At 44.2% G+C, this 22,849-nt stretch overlaps 1 protein-coding gene across 2 annotated transcripts in view; it reads right to left on the reverse strand.

Annotated features, from left to right (window-relative positions):
* Window positions 1–21,811, reverse strand: part of Cd109 (CD109 molecule) — a 108,937-nt gene extending 87,126 nt beyond the window's left edge. Inside the window, exons 1-4 of one of the 2 annotated variants that reach the window (XM_076576790.1) lie at window positions 21,369–21,811; window positions 20,148–20,320; window positions 908–936; window positions 563–793 (exon numbers count right to left, since the gene is read on the reverse strand). In XM_076576790.1, the coding sequence (XP_076432905.1) occupies window positions 563–793; window positions 908–936; window positions 20,148–20,320; window positions 21,369–21,457 (522 nt within the window). In that variant the 5' untranslated portion in view covers window positions 21,458–21,811. Of the gene's footprint in view, window positions 1–562; window positions 794–907; window positions 937–20,147; window positions 20,321–21,197 lie in introns of both variants that reach the window. The other variant, XM_076576791.1, reaches the window with a different exon arrangement.
* Between the last annotated feature and the right edge of the window lie 1,038 nt (window positions 21,812–22,849).

Genomic DNA, 22,849 nt, shown 5'->3' on the forward strand with positions numbered 1-22,849 from the left:
GGCCTTGGTATGTGCTGACTCCTCTGGTTTTTATTTGCTCATTCTTGTATTTCCTTCAGGGCTCTGCTCTCACACAGCTCTTCTCCAGCAACACCAGAGAAAGCACTAACGATGAACTCTCTCTCCATCCTGTCTCCGGTTCTCTGCTTCTCCCTACCATGCACTGTCATGCACCTACATACAGATACATGAATGTCTACCACCTCAAGTGTATGCTTGTACGTTAATCAGTCTTCCCGTTACCCACTGAGAACTGAATTCAACATGAATAGGGGTTTAATCTGCTCAATGCCTTCTGTCAGTTCCTGGAATACAAAAGTTCAATAAGTAGCTGATGAATGGATAGGTCAGCGATGGAGCCAGCACTAGATATGAACAGACTCCATAGCCTCAACCCTTGACCCAGGTTCCACCACCTCCCTTCCCATTCAGATGATCGCCATGTCAAAAGGAAGCCTTTCTGAGGTGAAACGCTAAGAAGTTACTGTAACATGAGCAGAAGTCTCAAGACAGCTTTAGCAGGATGGCATGGATTCCTTCCTTATTTCTGTCTGCCACTTACCTTAATGAAAATGTTCAGCGACGTCTTAAAAGGCTTGAAATCTGGGAAAAGTGTGAGCACACGAAACTTCACTTCTTGCTTTGGCTTATAGAGTGCTTTGTCCGTCTGAATGAGGACAGACATTCTCTTGGTCTCAAATGATAAGCGTGTCCTGTTGGAGAATAAAATCCCTTCCTGGGCACGTCCAGTTACATGTAGTTCATAAATCTCATCTGCACTGTTCAGAGGTAGCTGGGTGGGGAAAGACCAGACATATCAAAGTCTCACCATTTTACCTTAAAAAGGTTGCAATTACAAGTTAGAATAGAAAACTTAAGCACGTAGCATTATCAGAAGGATACTTACTGATGGAAGGGTAAGAATCTTGAAAAAGCCTGAAAAAGAAAACAAGAAAGAAAAGGTATTTGTCAAAATTTAAACATAATGTTACAGCACCAGACTTGCCAAACGCTTAGCACTCTTTGAGATATGGATAGAACCATAAACTTACTTGGCCAAACACCCAAAACAACCAAGAAGTTGTAACCTATCCTTGTGGCAAAGATCCAGATTAAAAAATCATCAGCCAGTGATCAAATCCCAGTAAGCTCCACCCCTCTGTCACCCTCACACTCAGTCTCCACTGCTCTAGCGCTGTTAAGGTTACAGATAATTGAGGGATGCTCCAGAAAGGATATGGGGGAAACCTGGGGTTCGAAGCTTATTGATCAGTTTTACTTGGGGATTGAAGTACAAGGGATAGAGCCCAGGGCTTCATGCCACCCAGCATGTGCTCTGCCCTGAGCTCCACCCACAGTGAGGCTCACTTTTCATGCTCTCATATACTCATGATAAAGGAAGGCATTAGTCATGTCAGAGGTGAGCTGGGACTCATAAGTGACTCATGAGGATCAGGGTGGTACAGACTATTTTTCATGTACACTTTCTAAAAATAGGACCGTTAGTTTACCACATGCCAATTTCTCATCAGATCCATTTATTTCAAGGAAAAATGGTTTCAAGTTAATTGACAAAGTACTTATTCAAAGCTCCGATCAGATGTGATAACAGGCCCTCGATTCTTTCATGGAAGAACTTTTTATTAAAGGAACCACAGTGTCCCTCTCCTCTCAGAAGTCATGTGGGTCTACCATGTAAGAGCAGGGAAATAATAGAATATGGCACAGTACAGAGCAGGAATTAACAACAGGCTCTGAACTCAGACCACACTCAGGGTTCTATCATAAATCTGCTCTTTTCCTGCCCTCTCCTTGGACCTGATTCTCCAGCTCAGTATTTTCATTCATAAAATATTTTTTCCAAACTCACACAGTGGTTGTGGAAAGACTGTTGTTGCCTTCAATATACAGAATGGTTCAGGACACATAGGCAACACTTGGTGTTCATCAAAGTATAAGAGAGCTTGGAGAGGCATCCATCAGGATATCAGCTTGCCTCTGTAGCAGAGTTCTCCAAGTGTATATGAGGAAGCATATCATCAGTAAAGCATGTGGCATTTATTGCCAATACCAATCTACATTTTTTTATTTTTATTTATTTGTTTGTTTATTTTGGAGCTAAGGACTGAACCCAGGGCCTTTTGCTTGCTAAGCAAGCGCTCTACCACTGAGCTAAATCTCCAACCCCTCAATCTACATTTATAAAGTAGGATACATATTCTTTCTAATTCGAGATATTAAATATCAAAAGTGCAAATTGCTTAGTCTTGCTCAAAAATAATAACAGAAGTAGTTGAATGTTGTGGCTCACACCTGTAACCCCAGCACCTGGGATGCTAAGGTGGAAAGGTCACCTTGAGTCTGAGGTTAGCCTGGACTACATAATACATTCAACACCAGCCTGGTCTGGATATTGTGGTGATATTGTGTTCCCCAAAATATTGTGCACCCTAATAAACTTATCTGGGGTCAGAGAACAGAACAGCCACTAGATAAAGAGGCCAGAAAATGGTGGCACACACGCCTTTAATCTTAGCATTAAATCTGGATCTCTGTGAGTTCAAAGCCACACTGGAAACAGCTAGGCATGGTAACAAGAGCCTTTAATCCCAGGAAGTGATGGCAGGATGTAGAAAGGTATTTAAGGTGTGAACTAGAGCCTGGTTAAGCTTTTAGGCTTTTGAGCAACAGTTCAGCTGAGATCCATTCTGGATGAGAACTGAAAAGCTTCCAGTCTGAGGAAACAGGATCAGCTGAGGAATTGGCAAGGTGAGGTCGTTGTGGCTTGTTCTGCTTCTCTGATCTTTCAGCGTTCACCCCAATACCTGGCCCCGGGTTTGATTTTATTAATAAAACCTGTTAAGATTCGTGCTACAGCATATCAAAAAACCTGTCTCAAAAACAAAATGAGTAAAAATTAGTATATTTCCTGCCTTCACTATTATGAACAATCTTGTATATTCTCAGATGTGTGCACATCCACTTCAAACACCACTCTTCTGGTAAACTCAAGAGAAGATGAACAGGTTTGCAGGGACCATCCGGCAATTCACCACCATTCTTACCCACCATAGATCAGCTTATCTAATGATTGTAAGCACTCCTGCACAGGATTCTGACATAATAGGACATTGGATAAAATGTGGGAAAAGTGACTGAGGACAAGGAGCACTTTGAAGGGGTACCTCAGAAATTAACCCTGACCTCTAGTGCTGTGCGATAGGAGGCATCAGTCAGGTGAGGAAGGAGAAGAAACAGGGAAGAAAATGCATAGCAGGGCAGGGCACTGGGACCCCACCAAAGCCACGAGCTGGCTAGACAGAGCCCTGAGCCGGGAGAGGGCAACTATGAGATGGGGCCAACTTGACTATTATCTTTTGATGGCTTTCATTATCTTATTTAACGGGGAAAAAAATTAAATAAATCTATGATGGACAATATGATGCTTTGATACATCTATAACCTGTGGAATGGCTAATTCAAGACACATTGCCTCACAGGTGCTTGTATTTGCTGCTAGAACCTTTCACTCATGGCAATTTCCGAGGACATAAAAATACCAGTAGGGATCGTTCTGCCATGATGCACCCTGGAACTTATTCCTCTTGTCTAACTGGAATCTTTTGTTCTTTGACCAACATCTCCCCTGAAGTCCCTTGCTAGATCACTACCATTTTACTCCCCATTTCTTTAGGCTCAACATTTGAAGACCACGTGACCTGAAACAACTCTGTCCTCACATTCACCCACACCGTTGCCAATGGCAGGGTTCCTTTCTCAGAGGAAGACGATATTCCACTGTGAAAATTCACATTATCTTTCTTTGCCGTTTTTCTGTTCCCTGACGCCGAGGTTGTTGCCACCTCTTAGCTGGATGAGTTATGCTGCAATAACATGGAAATGCAGGCATCTTTCTGACATGCCGATTTCATACCTGTTGGGTCCAAACATAGTTTATACACGAACAATCTATGTTCATTAAGCTTTCACTTCTCATGGGATACATAAATTCTGTGCTGAATTTAAATGAAACTGAAAGGCTGTATCAGCAGCCTATATATTTGGTAAAAAAACCTTTTAAAGATATGTAAATATAACCTACTTCACAAAATTTTTTTTTAAAGTTGTTGAAATACGCTAACGGGCATTCTCTATACACACTTAGGAATGAGGTAGTCCTCCCAGGCATGAATTTGGGAACAGAACTATATAACCATGAATATAGCTGTAGAGAGGCTATGCAAAGAGAACATAAGAGGGCAGAACGTTAAATCTTAAGACAGTCACATAGAATCCATCCGTTGGAGAGAGCAAAAGGGTACATGGGAAGGGATGAAGGGAAGAAAGGGAAGAAGGAAATTATATAATTATATTTAGTGTGTGTGTGTGTGTGTGTGTGTGTGTGTGTGTGTGTGTGTGATCATCCCCTGCATGATCCATAAAACCCCATTCCTCTCTCTCCAAACCCCGACCACTCAGAGAATCTCCAAACAGCGGGAAGACACCACAAGTCCACTCTACACTCTTGGCAGCTACTGCAGCTCCCTCTCCTGAGGGTGCCAGCCCACTAGGGAGGTCTCAGCTTTAAATCCTCAAGTCCTGGACCAAACCCAGCTTGTGTCGGACTCACCATCATGCCTCCTCGCCTACAGGCTATATAAGCTCCCTGCTTTCATTTGGGCATGTGACTTCTCTGGGACTGGAGAACCCACCTGGGAGTTGCTTTGCTCAAATAAATATTTGAAACAAACAAGATTACCTAGCAGCTGGGCGGTGGTGGTGCACGCCCTTAATCCCAGCACTCGAGAGGCAGAGACAGGTGGATCTCAGTGAATTCTAGCCCAACCTGGTCCACAGAGCAGGTCCCAGGACAGCCAGGGCAATACAGAGAAACCCTGTCTCAATGAAACATAAATAAACAAATAAATAGATAAATAAATAAATGAATGAATGAATAAATAAATAAGTGAATGAATAAATAAGTGAATAGATAGATTAGATAGATAGATAGATAGATAGATAGATAGATAGATAGATAGATAGATAGATAGATAGATAGATAGATAGATAGATAAACCTAGCAAAGCTAAGCCTGGAGTGCTGGGCACACCACAATCCCACTACCCAGGAGAGTTGAGTTGAAGCAGGAGGACAGCAAGTTCGAGGCCAGCCTGATCTCAAAAATAACTAATATGAAAACAAATCTCAAACAAGCACTCAGGGATGAGAAACAGAAAAAAAAAATCCAGCAAACCTCTAAAGCTATGCTATCCCACAGAGCAGGCACCAGACCTGTGACAGCTGTAAAGTGCACCTGAGTCCTAAGACTTATAACAAAACATAGAGTGAAACATTCAGCAATGGCTTTTATAAGGATTCTGTGTCATCACAGTATCTGTAATTACAAATAATAAGTCATCAACTTCAAATAGAATGGACTATCAAAATTAATTTTTATCTGTTTTGTTTTGCTTTTGTAATGCAGTCACTGGAGAATGCTCAATTATTTACACTGTTGAATTGTATTTCTGTTCTACAGCTGTGTCCTGGAGGATGGGACTCTGAAATTTTTATTTAGAAACAATGAAGCAGCCAACAGACCTGACAGAATACATTTTTGTTGTTGTTGTTTAATAAATCAAAGCAATACGTATATGTATATTTCCACAGACCTGCACTCCAACTCTCTTCAAAAGACAGAAATAAAGTAAACTATCGGCCTATGAGGTCTTTCCGCAGCTTGCACCAAGTGTAAAGGCTGCAATACCATGGGCCTTGCCATTTCAGTTCGGTTCAGGATAGAAGTGTCCATTCAAAGTAGGAGATTCGTGGAAAGAGGTGTTCTGGGTGAATGTTCCAATAAGTCTATATTCTTATTTTACAAGTGAGATCTGGAGCCCTGGATCACCCAAGACTCTCAACTGGCAACCTGACTCTTGGCTCCCAGCATTAGACCGACCCAGATCTGGATGGTCTCGGGATGGTTAGCAGTTTATCTCTCTTGTATTGCTGAGCATTGTCAGAATTTCGTTTGGTTGTTCTGTTTGCAAATGTCCCCAATTCCTTAATCATAGAGGTTTAAAATCTCAGTCATCTGGAATCCCTTGCTTTCCTCAGCCTCTGTGCAAATCCTGGTACCTATACAAGCCATCCCCAAGAGGGGGCAACCTGGGCAAGTCAGATCTCTAGCTAACAGGACTACAAAAAAAAGGGGGGGTGTGGTATCACACTCCTTTAATCCCAGCAAAGGCAGGCGGATCTCCATGAGTTCAAGGTCAGCCTGGTGTACAGAGAGAATTCCAGGACCAGGAAGAAGGAAGAAAGAGGAGGAGGAGGAGGAGGAGGAGGAGGAGGAGGAGGAGGAGGAGGAGGAAGAGGAAGAGGAAGAAGAAGAAGAAGAAGAAGAAGAAGAAGAAGAAGAAGAAGAAGAAGAAGAAGAAGAAGAAGAAGAAGAAGAAGAAGAAGAAGAAGAAGAAGAAGAAGAAGGCGGCAGCCAGGCCTGGTGGTTCATGGCTTTCATCCCAGCATTTGGGAGGCAGAGGCAGGTGGATCTCTGATCTACATAGTAAGTTCCAGGACAATTACACAAAGGAAACCCTGTCCTGAAAAAAAAAAATCCACAGACCCACAAAGCCCTAGATTCAGAGGGCGGGGACACACCCTACAGCTTAGATGAAAGAATCGTGCTCCTGCAGTGAATGTGAGTTGCTAGAAGCCAGCAGCCACCACAGACTCCCACGGCAGAATCAAGAACGAAAAGCTGAACTGCAGAGAGCTGCTCCCCCACAGCCCATTCCCGAGAGGGACTCCGTTTTCATCGCCTCAGGAGAAATGTTTAGAGTCGGCTATTTTGTCAGCCCAGGGAATGTCGGAAACCATGTGCTTCCTCTCTCCTCTGGTCTGACACGCAGGCCACCTCCCACGGCCACCAGATTTACAAAGACTGAGGAGGGGTGGGGATGTGGGCATGGATTTCTACCCAAGTGACATCAGGCAAGGGAAAGAGGGAAGCCGCTGGGAATCTGCCATAAATGAATCTCTTACACTGGTTAACTGGAGGGCAAGCACGCCGGCAATTCCTAACAGGCTCGCTAGAAATATCATTCCACAGTAGCACTCATTTGGTTGTTTTGTCTTGTTTGGGGTGTAGCTATTAGTCAACTCAGACCTTTGAAGGGTTTCTCATGAGAGCAAAACTGGAGGAGTTGCCTGCCTGGGTCCCACTACAAACCTATGACCACATCAGTCCCAGAACCAGGAAGGATACAGAGCCAGCCATGAGAGTCCAGAGGCAGAGAGGTCTCAGTCCAGACTCTAGCTCCTGCTGGATATAGGGAGCATCTCAGACACTGTGTAGACAGACACACTTGAAGCCTACCACTAATCTCATGAGTCCTTATTGAAAGGTCAACTGTAAATGCTTAATGTTATTTATTGCTGTTGCTGTTGTTTTCTCTTCAGATTTAAAAGTACATCTTAGAATTTCTTAGGCACTTACTAAGTCCTAGCACCAGACTTATTTGAAAGTAAAAAGATTTTACAATAACTTGGGTCACCAAATGATAAAAGTAGGGGTGGGAGGGGAGGCAGGATAGTTGGGAAATAATAGCCCCTTTCTCTGTGGTTGCTAGTTAACAGTTAAGAGACAGTATTTGCGGGCTTGAGAGATGGCTCAGAGGTTAAAAGCACCGACTGTTTCTCCAGAGGTCTTGAGTTCAATTCCCAGCAACCACATGTAATGAGATCACAACCATCTGTAATGAGATCTGGTGTCCTTTTCTGGCCTGCAGGCATACATGCAGACAGAGCATTGTACACATAATAAATAAATCTTTAAAAGAGAGAGTATTTGCAAACCTTTGGGAACATTTTTCATTTCTCCTTTGGTCAGGTTCCACCCAAACAAGGGCAATGGCTATTGTGAGGCAAGACACACTCTCTCGACCACTGAGGATATACTCTGTGATGTGAGGTTCTTACAGTTCCTTGTTCTGGGCAACTGGAACCTGAGGTCACTTTCACATATGAGCAGAGAGAGGCCATTGCAGCGCCTTCCAGACTGCTGCCTCTGCCCCTCAGCACCTCAAAAGAAGCCTTGTTTGCTGACTTCACACTTGGCACCGCTGAAAAACCGGCCATTTGATTTCCAAATAGAGTCAAGACTATTTTTAAGTTGTGTAATAAGCATACACAAGGACGAACCTCTTCCTTAACTCTTGAAACGTACTCTGTAGTACATCTGCTGCCTGCCAGCTGTCCCCACCAAGCAGCTCCGCAGAATCACTGACCGGAAAGAATAGTGTACATCTGGAAATAAACGAGGGCCAGAAATACTTTCTATGAAAAAAAAAAAAAAAGGATTTTTCCACCATGTATTTGCCCAACTTAATATTTGAGGCAGGCATAATATCTTTGGCAGTTCTTTGCTATGCAGTCATGTGCAAAAATAAACTTATGGTTATCCCACTGTTAATATGTTTTACCTCTTTACCAGTTTATTAAATATTCTCTATTTATGCAGAAATTATTTCTTCTCCAGATGAACTGCAAAAGGAGGACGATTTTCCACCACAAATATGTGGAAAATAGAACTTTAAAAATACAGTGTTTCTTTTTAACAGTTTAATGTCATTTTGGCAAACAAATGAAAAAAAAACACTAATTAATTGAGTCAATAACAGAAAATACAAATATTTCACAATCTCTTTTAAACCCTCCCTTGGACTCTTTCATATTCTTCTTGATTTTTGTTTTTTTTTTTCTGCCTCCTTTTGCTTATAAATATCTTTTTTTTTTTTTTTTTTTTTTTTTTTTTGGTTTTTCGAGACAGGGTTTCTCTGTGTAGCTTTGCGCCTTTCCTGGAGCTCACTTGGTAGCCCAGGCTGGCCTCGAACTCACAGAGATCCGCCTGCCTCTGCCTCCCGAGTGCTGGGATTAAAGGCGTGCGCCACCAACGCCCGGCTTAAATATCTTGATAAATATGACATTCACACATAATGTTTCATCCCATGTATGTGGCTCAGTGAAATAAAGTCAAACAGAAACTCATTAAAAGCGAGAAAAATTTAAACTAAGTTTCAGTACAAATGGAAAAGCAAGAGTCAGGTAGGATTCTTGGCTTAGAAACACATACAGAGATTGTCATAGGGAGCCTTCATCCAGTGACTATGAGGCAGATTCAGAGATCCGTAGCCAAAAACTGGGCCCAGATCCAGAGTCCTGCTGAGGAGAGGGAGGAGGGATTGTAGGAGCCAGGTGGGCCAGGGACATGGAAGAAAACCTACAGAAATGGCTGGCCTGGCTCATGGGAACTCAGAGTCTGAACCAACAACCAGGAAGCCTGCATGGGACCGACTTAGGCCCTCTGCATATATGTGACACTTGAGTAGCTTGGTCTGTTTGTGGGACTCCCAGCAACCGGAGCAGGCCTGTCTCCCACACTTTGCCTGGCTCTCGGGAACCCATTCCTCATGCTGGATTGCCTTGCGCTGCATGAATACAGGGGGAGGGGCTTCGTCTTATGCCATGCTTTGCTGAAGCCCGTGGGAGGCCTGCCCCTTTCTGAGCAAATACCAGGAGGGGTGGAGGGGGAGGGGGAGGGGGGAGAGAGTGGGAGGAGAGGGAGGGAGGGGAGGCTGCAGTTGGAATGTAAAATAAATGAATCAATTAAATTTTCAAAAAGAAAAAGAAGGGGTTGGGAATTTAGCTCAGTGGTAGAACGCTTGCCTAAAGCCCTGGGTTCGATCCTCAGCTGGGGGGTGGGGGGGAGTCGAAAAAGAAAAAATAAATAAAATAAAAGGAGAGTTCAGTTCTAACATAGCTCTAGAACGCCCATTTTGACCCACTGTGCCTCCCAATAGGACAATACAGACCCAGGTATTATTTCCAAAACAGTCAGTACAACATAATCTCATAGAGTTTGGCACACAGTAAATATTTTAAATACTGAATATAATGAATGCCTTCTTTATAGTCCTTAAGATATTTAACACATTTCAACAGAGTCATGCTAAACTATCCTGTAGCTATATTTTCATAAACATAAATCCCTAACTGCTCCTGCTACAAGGAAGCTACGAGGTATTCTTAGAAAACATTCCTTCACTTAGGCCAACTTCTTCACCACTCAGTCTGGTTTTTAGACTTCCGTTCGGGAATCACTTCCTCAGAGCCAAAAGCCCCACAGACCTGCCCACTTGTTACCCACTGCTATTGCCCCGCTAGATCCTGGAGATCCTTCGGCCAGGGCCTGGCAGGCAAACTGAGGCCACACCTAAGACAGGCACCATGTGCTTTCCTCCTGTGTGGAACCCGGATGCTACACGCATGACATGAAGGAAGGGGACGACTCAGAGAGAAAGGAGACAACCAGGAGGGACAGGGACAAGAGAGAGGAGAGTGAGCATGACAGATGTGTATGAAAACGGCATCACGAAATGCATCAGTTTGCACAAGCAATACACACGAGTTGTCTAAAGAAAGTCAATTCCGAGAACTCTCCTATGAAAAGTAAAGAGGAGAAGAGAGAGCCAGGCTGGGACCCAGCACAGTCCTCCACCTCAAACCTCTCACTGTACCCTTGTGTGGTTGTTATCTTGGCCCAGACTAAAATATGGTGAGTCAGAATGCCACCTCACACACTAGCAATCATGGGGGAACAAACTTACATCCCATCCCCTTGCACCTCTAGGGGGGCATACCTCCATCACAAACAGCCCTTCTTTTTCTTTTTTTTTTTTTTCATTTTTGAGACAAGGTTTCTCTGCATAGTCCTGGCTGTCCTCTCGATCTGTGGACCAGGCTGACCTCAAACTTATAGAGATCCGAATGCCTCTGCCTCCCGAGTGCTGGGATTAAAGGAGTGTGCCACCACCGACCGGCCAGTCCTTTTCTTTTTTTTCTTTTTTCTTTTCTTTTTTTTTTTTTTGTTAAATTTTTTTTATTTTATTTTATCAGTCCTTTTCTTTTTATCCTTATACACACACACACACACACACACACACACACACACACACACACCACCCAGCCCTTTTGTTCCAATCCAGCAGTGGCCTAGTCTAGGGCACCAGCAGGGAAGAGCTCAACACCTGTTTTTCTTTATGACATTCCTCTCCTTTACCCCACCTAGAAGAAGGCAGAAAGATCTACACAGTTAAGAGGAAGCTTATAGTTATTCAAAAGTCTTCCTCAAATTCTACTCCTTCATTCAGAAAAATATTTCTTGCCTTACCCATACTCTGCAGTCTTCTCTTTCATCAAATAAAAAGTGGTATTGGGGTGGGAACAGACACCTGTATATCTCAACACTCACAAAAGAGAGGCAGGGCCTGGAGAGATGGCTCAGAGGTTAAGAGCACCAACTGTTCTTCCAGAGGTCCTGAGTTCAATTCCCAGCACCCACATGGTGGCTCACAACCATCTGTAATGAGATCTGGCACCCTCTTCTGTATACATAATAAATAAATAAATTGGAAGGAAGGAAAGAAAGAAGGAAAGAAAGAGAGAGAGAGAGAGAGAGAGAGAGAGAGAGAGAGAGAGAAAGAAAGAAAGAAAGAAAGAAAGAAAGAAAGAAAGAAAGAAAGAAAGAAAGAAAGAAAGAAAGAAAGAAAGAAAGAAAGAAGGAAAGAAAGACAGGAGGATCTCATGTTTGAGGCCAGCCTGGGCTACCTGGTGAGAGTGTGTCAAAAAGAACAAAAATAAGCTGTCTGCCTGGAACTTTCTTCTCTCTCTCCCCTGGCTTTCGGAGGTGTCACGCCCTCTTCCAGCCACCCGACTCCTGCCTGTCGATGCCTTCAGGTGACTTGTCTCATCGCCCAAGTTTGTCGTCATCAGCGTTCTTCTTAGAAGCTGTCTCTCTCGTGCAGCCCAGGAAGTCTTGGTATCTTAAATCCTAGCATTCTCCATGAAAACAGGGCCTTAGATTCTTTCCCCAGCTACAGTTTCAAGACCACCTGTCGGATGCCTCCACCTGGCTGCCTCCCCAGACTCACTCTCACAGACTCACAGAGACAAACTGAAGCATGTTTTCAGAACACAAATGCAGAAACCTCTCTCCGCCTCTAGGGACCGCCACTCCAACCGCCGCCCTGGAAGTCAGTTCCTTCCTCCAGCACACGCTTCCCTTCTCTAAAGTGTAAAATAATGGTTCCCACCAAACACCAAATATGTCACAGCCAAGGAGGGGGGTTATGAATGAGCATCTTCAGCCCTCTAAAAGTAGAAGGTAACAACAGTATTGTGCAGAGTCAATGAGGAAAAAAATGTTGCTTGCAAACTGTGTTGAATTTCATCTGCATATATGGGAAGGAAATACACCTCCCCTTCTGGGTACACTCAGTGTGTGAGACTAGAACTGGTCCAATCTTCCAAGCCACAAATTTTATTTAATGTAAGGGATACATTAAAATTATACATATTCGTGGAATACAATGTGAAGCTTTAATGCATGAATAGATTGTACAAATTTTAAATCATAGATTAAACATTTGTCAGTTCTTTATGGTTTAAGCTTTCAAGATCATCTTGTAGATTTTTTTTTTTTTAAGGGGAGAAGGGGATTTCAAAACAAGTTTATCTGTATAGTTTTGGATGTCCTGGAACTTACTCTGTAGACCAGGCTGGCCTCAAACTCAGAGATCTGCCTGTCGATTAAAGACATAAGCCACCACCACCCAGCTTTTTTTTACATTTTTAAGTTATGTCTGTGTGTGTGTGTGTGTGTGTGTGTGTGTGTGTGTGTGTGTGTGTGCGCGCGCGCGCGCGCGCGCCATAGACCGTGTATGGAGATCAAAGGACAACTTTGTAGAGACAGCTTGTTCTTTCTCACGTGTGGGTGGGTCCTAGGGACTACACTAAGGATTTCAGACTTGGTGGCAAATGTCTTTATCTGCTCAACCACCTAACTGGCACCTTTTGTAGCTTTCTGATGTGCAATCCATTATGCTGCATTTAGTCACTCTACTGAGAAACAGCTCCTCAGGGATTCTTCCTCCCGGGTACCTATACTATAGCACCCACCGACCAACCTCTCTGCACTCTTTTGGGGAGGGTAGCGTTTGGGTTCTTCATTTAGTTTTGTCTGTTTTGCTTTTTGAGTTTTCTGAGACAGGGTTTCTCTATGTATCTCTGGCTGTCCTTGAACTCACTCTGTAGACCAGGCTGACCTCGAACTCAGAGATCTGCCTTTCTCTGCCTCTCAAGTGCTGGTATTAAAGGCATGGGCCACCATTGCCTGACGAGTTTGGTTTCTTGAAATAAAGTCTCACTCTATAACCCAGGTTGGGCTCAAACGCATGGTAATCCTCCTGCCTCAGCATTCCCAAGTTGTGGGTGTGAGCCACTGCACTCATTCAGCTTTGCACTTTTAACTTCAAGCATTACTCTTCCAGACCTTCCAATGTTATGCTTCCTCTTATTCCTCACCCCTCAGTCATCCACGGAATATTAGATTGATGAAAAGAATCATCTCTGAAAACATGACAAGTTTTAGCATAACAAGGCCGACTAACAGAATATAAAGGCTCAACAGCAACCCATCCCAGATTCTTACAGGATCTGCTTTCTATTTCCACCACGGCCCTCCGGTGAGTCATGAGGACAGTGACTCAGTGTTAGATGAGCAACGCATGTTTAACTTGCAGTTAAAAGAATTCGTGTGTTTACTTTCAACTTCAATCACTGATTCACAATTAAACCCCCAAACATGTTATTTTAGTACTAAAAAGTAACACCAATGCTTAAGGTTGGGGGGCGGTACTTGAAAAGCAAGCATCGAAATTTATCAGGAGGGGCCTTCTCTCAGAGTAGGTGAGTCATCGAGCTTGCCAGGGCTTGCCTCTCACTCCCAGGCTTTCCCAAACTTGGTCAACTACAATTTGGGAGACACTGGCAGGTAGGTGTTCTCACTGAATGTTGTTGAGAATCATCTGAGATGATGGTAGAGGAGGCTTAAGCATCTGGACCTCAGCCGTGTCTGAAGGGCGGCCGCGAATCTACACTTTGTAAGTGCAATTCACACCTTGGGAAACACTGCGATGGAATTCAGATCTCCGGTGTGCCCTGACCAATTAATTCTCCTGCTGCTTCTCAGCAGTCCATCAAGAGCGACTCCACCCTGAGCGAAAACAGGACACTGCACGGTACTCAGGGGTTTGTAAGCTTCACTCGCCTTTTTCTTTCCTTCCATGTAAGAAGAATGGACATTTATAAACATATCTTAGATCTTAGGCACAGCTTCCGAATATGGTAGGAGAATTTTCTAGAAGACAGTGGAAAAAACACTGGGCTGGAAATTTGGAGAAGTGGGATTCATTTCCAGCTTTGCCAGCAACAAGCACTTAGACTTTGGGCAGGGCCTCAGACGCCAGGCCTCTCCTCAGCCACAAATTAGGTAACTGAGTTGACTTAACTCTGATGTCCCCTTCCAGGTCCAAAACCCCACAGTGGTCATAACTAAATTCAGAGAGAAGGTGACACTCCATCTTTCAATTCTTTTGTGATTGTTGTTGTCACTATTTTTTTGGTTCTGGAACAGAGTCTCTATACGTAGCCCAGGCTGGCCTCAAATTCCATCTTTGTGCTTCAGCCTTTTAAGTGCTGGGATTACAGGTGTGCATCACCAGGCCCAACTCAACCTGCAGTTCCTTAGATCCACACTGGGTCTAGATGTAAGTCTAGTCTACTGCAAGCAAATCCAAAGATGGTTTAGAGGAAGGTAAATATAATATACCTCCATCTGTGACCCAGACAGAACCAACCTCAGGTTCAGGCTTCATCATGCACTAACTGACTTGTTTAAGTCAGGGAAACTCAATGTTCTCTCTTAGTTTCAGTCTCCAAATTAGCATCATAGTGCCTATTTCATTGGGTAGTGGAAATGAAATGCTCTGTGCTTGGCATTGTAAACAAACAGTACTTAATGTGCTATATGCCTTCCTGTTCCCATGATGTAAATGCCTTTTATTGAGTCCCAAGTTCAGGGTCATCTCCATAGGAGATTAATAATCACCTTGGACATAAATTATTAATACTCTCCTCTAATAACACTAGCTATTTTCTTGAACTGTAGCTACTATTTCCTGCTAAGTAAATATTTCTTCATTCAGTCCTCACAATAAGCATATAATCATGCTAAGTCAGAAATCATTATTATCAGATAATGAAATTAACACCTGCTGCAGTCCTCATGCCCCACAGTCAAAAAACCATTAGAAGGAACAGCCAGCACCTGCAACACATAATCTGGCTCCAAAGCCAAGCATGTCGAGGTCCTTTGGCCCCCAGTGTCTACCCCTACTAATATTTATCCCACACAACGGCAAAGACACACAAATGAAGAACCTACACCCTTTAGAAGTCATTCTCATGTAACTACAGGTTTAGGCTAAGTTCTCCTTCCAAAGTTGCCTGTAACAACCTGCCCTGGGATCCGCCTACACACTACACTAATTAATGTACTTTCATAAAATCCATGGGACAGATCTTGATCTACGCAGATGAAAGGTACATTTGACAGTATTGTCCCCACCAAATGACCATCCTAACTAGGATGCATGATTTTTCTTTCATTTTCCAGCTAATACCTTGTATGGGAGGGCAATTGTAATATTTCAAATTCTGTTTTAACTACTTTACACACTTGCCCAAGGAGTCCAGAAGAGGGTGTAGAATACCCTGGAACTAGAATTACAGATGCCCAATGTGGATGGTGCTGGAAACAGAACTCATGTCTTCTGCAAAAGCAGCAAGTTCTTGTAACTGCTGAGCTACCTCTCCAGCCCCAGAGTTTTCCTTATTAAAAAAAATAAACTAAACAGATTCTTTTAATTCACCAAGAGTTTAGCACAAAATCAAAAAGCAAGTTATCAGAGGACACAGATATGGAGCCCATTTCATCCCATTCTCTCAAAGGGAAGGCAAAGACCCAAGCAACGCAAAAAATAAACAGTGTGGGGTGGTGGCACACAACTTAATCCCAGCACGCAGCAATCAGACGCAGGAGGAGCTCTGTGAGTTCAAGGCCAGCCTGGTCTACATATTGAGCCCCAGGCCAGCCAAGGATATATAGTGAGACCCTGTCTCAAAGAGACCAATAAAGAAGCAGTGCCTCCAGATGAGCAGGGACTGACTAGAAATGCCCAGGCAGAGCTCCCAAACTGAAGCTCCATGTTTCAGATGGCATCTCCAGTTCAGGCTTTTTTCTTAAACCAGATTTACACGGAACCAGTGGCAATGAATTCTTTGACTGAGGGAAAGGTTGCTGTTTGTTATTGAAGTAAATTTGGTTTGAAAAAAATAGTGGGAGCTTCTAAACAAACTGTTCAGGTTGGAAAGGGGAAAGGGAGATGAAGGCTGATTTCAAGGACATCCCAAGAGTGGTGACTAACACTTGGAAAGCTGAAGCAGGAGGATCAGAAGTTCAATGTGAACCCCAGCTACATAAGGAGTTCAAGGCCAGCCTGGAATAGATGTGTCCTGTCTTTTTTTTTGTTTTGTTTTGTTTTGTTTTGTTTGTTTTGTTTTTCAAGACAGAGTTTCTCTGTGTAGCTTTGCGCCTTTCCTGGAACTCACTTGGTAGCCCAGGCTGGCCTCGAACTCACAGAGATCCGCCTGGCCCTGCCTCTCGAGTGCTTAAAACACACATATAAAAATAATTTAATAATTAAAATAAAACTCACCAAAATAATTAAAATTAAGCCCATTGTGCAATCTAAATCTGTTAATAATAATAATGATAGTATTTCTGATGCAAATTAAGCTTAGAAATACATGCTTGTGCTGTGGCACACAGCCCTGGCCCAGGGATTTTTCTAATCTCTCAAAGGCATCTCTCTCCTTAGCTCTGCTAGATGATAACTCTCTATTAAAACCTTTATGTGAAGAAACTGATGAACTAATCAGACTGAAAATGAACCTGTTTGATTGTATGTAATGGGAAAAAATAAAACACAAATTCTATAAAGATTCAGGCCCTGCAGATTCAGAAGCCCTCATTCATCTGCATGCTGCCATGACTGCAGCAGGCAGATAAAGCAAAGGATGTGAGGAAAGGGAGGCAGGAATGTCTTCATCCTTAAGCCCTAACCTTACAGGAAGCATCTGCTCCAGAGAACAATTAACAGCCTCCCACTGTAGAGTAAGATCCTCCTTTCAAAGAGGGAGAGTGCCTCTAACAATGTGAGTTTCAATGGCCTGATAAGTCAACAAAAGTAAGAGGCACAGGGTGGGGAAAGCAGCATTTCCCCACTTTCCTTTTTAAAGGTCCATTCTGGTCCAGGGTCTTCCATTCTAACCTTGAACATAGGAGGGATGCTCCTCAAAAAAAAATTTTTTTTAATAATGACATTAAAACCAAGCCATAATGTGAGTCCCTAATGCAGTTGTTATTTGTTATAGAAGAGAAAGTGATAAAGCGTGGGAAAGAGCAGAATTCTAAAATAAGAGGGGGCTTGGAGAGAGAGATAGCTCAGCAGTTAAGAGAACTGGCTTGCTGTGGGATGGTCTGTATGTCAAATCTGTTGCTCTGATTGGTCAATAAATAAAATACTGATTGGCCAGTGGCCAGGCAGGAGGAAGTATAGGCGGGACAAGGAGGAGAAGAATTCTGGGAAGTGGAAGGCTGAGGCAGAGACACTGCCAGCTGCCGCCATGACAAGCACTATGTGAAGACTCCGGTAAGCCACAAGCCACGTGGCAAGGTATAGATTTATAGAAATGGATTAATTTAAGATATAAGAACAGTTAGCAAGAAGCCTGCCACGGCCATACAGTTTATAAGCAATATAAGTCTCTGTGTTTACTTGGTTGGGTCTGAGCGGCTGTGGGACTGGCGGGTGACAAAGATTTGTCCTGGCTGTGGGCAAGGCAGGAAGACTCTAGCTACACTGGCTGCTCTTCCAGAGGACCTGGGTTCAATCCCCAGCACCCACATGGTGGCTCACACCTGTCCACATCAGTTCCAGATCTGATGCCATCTTCTGACCGCCTCAGGCACTGCATGTACATGGTACACACACAAGCATGCAGGCAAACACTCATACACCCAAAATAAAACACAGCTAAATCTAAAACATGAAACAAGAGTGTGTAAATGTCCAAGCGAAGCCCAAATATTTGTCAAAATCATTCACGTTTTCCCTGTACATTCCAGGGAAACTGCCGTCAAAAATCATACCTTCCTGATGAATAAATAATGAAGATGAAGCTGCTTAAGAACTATCTCCTTTGACTTGACACATCTTCCAGTGTGACTTTGGCTACCTCAAACAAGGTTTGCTCATTCTCGGAAATGCTAAGTCTAATGATAGAAATTAAGGTCTGCCCCCATGTGTGAAGGGATATGCTTCCTATGTCTGCTTCTTTAGGGCTATCACTACTAATGCTAGCAGCTATTGTGTAACGAATGCCTAGCAGGACCACATACGTAAAAATTTTAACTTGGTAACTGCACAAGATGGCCAGGTGCGTTACCTCTGTTTCGCTGATGAGGAAACCTGATGATGCTCAGAACAGTTAAGTGGCCTGTTTAGAATCACAGTAGCTCTTAGGAGCAAGATCCTGGTCTATGACCAATCCTTTTCAAAAACAAGGCATACATGTGAATGCACACACATACACAAAACAGCCTAGCCCCAGCACATATAACCCTCTTCTGAATTTAACCCCAGCTTAAATTTCCTGTAGCCACCCAACTTCCTGTAGAGAAAGAGTCACAGGTATGCAGAAACTTTCATCCCATTTGATGATGTCTTCCAATTTCTATACTGGTAATGGATACTTAATGGATACTTTTTTTTTCTTTTTTTGGTTTTTATGAGACAGGGTTTCTCTGTGTAACAGTCCTGGCTGTCCTGGGACCCCCTTTGTAAACCAGGCTGGCCTCGAACTCAGAGATCCACCTGCCTCTGCCTCACAAGTGCTGGGATTAAAGTAATCCCATCCACCCTGCATTATGTACTCTTACATGATTTCAAAGTAAATAACTCAGGGTTGTGGTTGGAGATTTAGCTCAGTGGTAGAGTGCTTGCCTAGCAAGAACAAGGCCCTGGGTTCGGTCCTCAGCTCCGGGGGGGGGAAAAAAAAGGAAATAACTCAACAACAGAGGAACTTACACTTCAGTTTCTGGTATACATACACTTTTAGTTAACATTTGGGTGCCATTTAATTGGAACTCACTGGGCAAATAGTGCTCTTGTAGCCAGGTTAAAAAAAAAAAAACATAATAAATATCCATTTTAATGAGAAAAAGATGTTTTATATATTAATTAATAACCCCTAGATTTAATTTTCCCTTAATACTGAAGGGGGAAAAAAAGGATACTCCTGGGCCCAATATAATCCTGAACCAGATTAAAATTCAAACTCGAGGCCGGGCGGTGGTGGCGCACGCCTTTAATCCCAGCACTCGGGAGGCAGAGCCAGATGGATCTCTGTGAGTTCGAGGCCAGCCTGGGCTACCAAGTGAGTCCCAGGAAAGGCGCAAAGCTACACAGAGAAACCCTGTCTCGGAAAAAAAAAAAAAAAAAAAAAAAATTCAAACTCGAAACAAAAGATGTTGGGTTTTTTTTTTTTTTATAAATAGTTGATACTTTTTCACACGGCGCCCTTCCACTTCCCACATACTCACATCATTTTTAAGTCATTGGGGGTTTTTTTGCTCAATAACACTGGGTCTACTATTCCACATAACCAAATCGCTCTTCTCGTCCTTCCCACTGGCTTATTTAGTAAAATCCACCGCACCCAATAAGCTTGGCAAGATGTGAGACAAGCATTTAGCTCTGCCCGTGGCTCTTGGGGCAAACTCTCGCCTGCACTTCCGGCCTCCTTGTCTGTCCATGAGCAGTGGTGATAAGCACCATTTCCAGGCCTGGCCCCCAAACACCTCCCACGTAGAAAACTCCGGGTGTTCTTCCCCTGCAGTCTCGGGAGATGAGATGTGATGAAGCCACGTGCGGAAGGAACCTGGCTGGGTCTTTGTCCACTTGGTAGAACACTCAGGGACAATGTCAGACTTCCCAGGCCTGAGAATCAGACGGGCATTCTGGAAACAGCTGAAAACGTGTGTCCCTCTGCTGTGCTAACGAACCCATGGCTCTATTACCACACTCCAGCTATGGACGGACGTAAGACGGCCCAGTTTATCTTACCTCTTTCAAAGACTCCCTCTGCTTCTAGGACGGGGACCGTTCTGTTGGAAACCTTCTTTAACACCTGAGCGTTTACAGTGACTTGTGGGGGGCTATGTTCCAGAAGGTCCACGCCAACTGTCACATTGGCTCCGGGCCTGATGATTCCTGGGGCTGTCACCAGAAAGCGGGACCTGAAGAGTGACCAACAAAAGAACATCAAAGGTGGTTTTTTAAATTATTAATTAAATGTATTCGTTTATTTCCCAGCCACAATCTCCCCTCCCTCCTCTCCTCCTGCACACCTCCACTGTGCCCACTCTCTGGAAGAGTGAGGTCTCCACACTACTCCACTTACAGTAATTACAATTAGAATGGCGCCACTGCTGTTTCGTTTGGTAATGCCATGAAATGCTACAGAAAACATAATTCCTCCACCGGTTCAAATGCACAGGAGCCCAAGGGGGAAACAAAACATGCAGAAGTCACTGCAGAATGCAAGCCTCCAAGTCTCTTCAGAGATGACCTCATCTCCACGTTATTAGGAAACACACACACACACACACACACACACACACACACACACACCTAGAATTGGGATTTTTCCTGCTCAGATCTTCGTGTTTGCTTATCCACCCAAAAGAGATGGGGGGAATGATTGAAATCACCATCTGAAAATAAATGCTAGCAGTGAAATCTCCAGATTAGTAAGCATCTAAGTCCCCCAAAGAGGCCGGGTGTGGTGGTGCACACCTAAACTTCTAACACCCTGACACTCAAGAAGCTACTGAGACAGGACGACTGCCCAGGCTCCCTATAGGGGCCAGCCTGAGTTATAAATGATCACCCCCGGAATAATAATAATAATAATAATAATAATAATAATAATAATTTTCTTTCCTGAGGATTAAAAAAAGCCTTAGAAATGGAGTGCTTTATACTATCTAATTTCTTGTTAATCTTCCTACAATCTCTGATATGGCACTCTCCAGTCACCTCAGTCACACGGACAGTGTCACAGCAGAAACATCCTGTTTAGAAAAGTCTCTGAAAAAAAAAGAGGCACATTACTTAGGAGCAACAAGTTGAGAGGCAAAAGGCAAAGCAACGTGGTCTAGAGCCAGGACGACGTTCTTTGGCAAGTTGTCGCAGCAGAAGGACACTGCAGAAGCCCCCTGGTGGGTCCCGCAGGCCGCGCGCGTCCCCGCGTTCCCTGCACCCTACCCCGGCCCGCGCTCCTACCCCGGGGCGGCCAGCGCGGCGGCGGCGGCGGCGGCGGCGGCGCACACGCAGAGAAGGTGGGCAGCGCTCAGGAGGCTCCGGCTGCGCATCTCGGCGTCTGCCCGCGGCGGGGTCTGCAGCCCACCGAGTGTGCGCCCTGCGGGGTGTGGCTGGCCACCTCCTGCCTGCCTTTCACCCCCCCACTCCGCGCCAGGGTTTAGCAATCTGAAATGGGCGCGCCTAAAAGCAGAGCGATCTAAATTGAGACTTGATGGCTCCACCCATCCCGCTGCATCACAATGGCGCTTCTGGCTTTCTCCTGGGCTAACGTCGGTTGTCCGGTGGCTGAGAAAAGCGGTCTCTGCACGCGGTGGCCACAACCTGGCCCCACCTTCCCTGCTCCGGGGAGAGAACAGAGGGCGCCCACTTCCTCGGCCACCGGGAACCAGGGGCTTGTTTACTCTAGCGCTCTACCAGCGATGCCCGGAGTGAATAAACAGGCCCATCCTTGTGAGCAGCAATTCATAGCAGCTACGTGAAGTGGAAAAAAATCAATCATTGTCCTTCAGACGATGAGTCAGAAGTTTACGGAAATGGCAAGCGCGCGCGTGCCTGGACACACACACCCACACCCACACCCACACACACACACACACACACCGGTGGGTATATATTGGTAGTTATTTAATGTATATATAGAAGAACAGAAAATAACTTTTTTCTTAAGATAAAAATTGAGGTATATTTCCTCTCTAAGAAAATGTTATGATTTCTCTGATTTAAAAAGAGGGCGGCGCCTAGCCTTGAGTGAAACCCCAGCACCTAATTTTTATTTGGAAAAAAAAAAAAAAAAAAGACAAAGTGGGGGGAAAAAAACATTCTGGCCCAAGCAAAAACTTAGGTGATGCCACTTGAAACTCAGAAGCAGCTGCCTGGGAAGATGCTTGTATCTTTGAAGCTATTGCTAAACACATTTTCTACGGAAAGTCCTCACTAAAATCCTGAGTTTTTAACAATTTGTCAGAACACAGGATCGGGAGAGAAAGGCTCCGCTGAGAAGGAAGGTGTCCAGGGTCGCTGGTCCCCAGCAGTTACAGACCCCCAGCTCCTCTTGAGCCCAGGTTTTCTGAAGCTGACACCCTGTTCGGCACCATCCCTGTCTTGAGATGACTCAGGTTTCACCATGGCTACACCATAAAAGCAGGCAACTGCCAAAAACTAGGAAAACGGGCACATTGAGTGCCTGACGACTTGAACTTTCTCGTTCCAGAAAGGAATTTTAGATGGTGACAGTCGAGTTTGGGGCAAAAGGAAACTAGAGAAACGTGGATCAAAGAGCTGCATGGAGCACAGCTGTGTGCTAAAAAAAAGGGGGGGGAGGGGGTACCTGGACAAAGTGAGGGTTTGGAAGAACAGGAATTGCTTTCCTCCCTTTCCTGTCCCACCCTTGTTCACCCTGCTGAACGTCTGAAGATGTCCCTTGTGTCCTGTTCTAAGGGCAA

The sequence above is a fragment of the Peromyscus maniculatus genome, chromosome 7 (genome assembly GCF_049852395.1).
Source record: "Peromyscus maniculatus bairdii isolate BWxNUB_F1_BW_parent chromosome 7, HU_Pman_BW_mat_3.1, whole genome shotgun sequence".
In the NCBI taxonomy this organism is placed as follows: domain Eukaryota; kingdom Metazoa; phylum Chordata; class Mammalia; order Rodentia; family Cricetidae; genus Peromyscus; species Peromyscus maniculatus.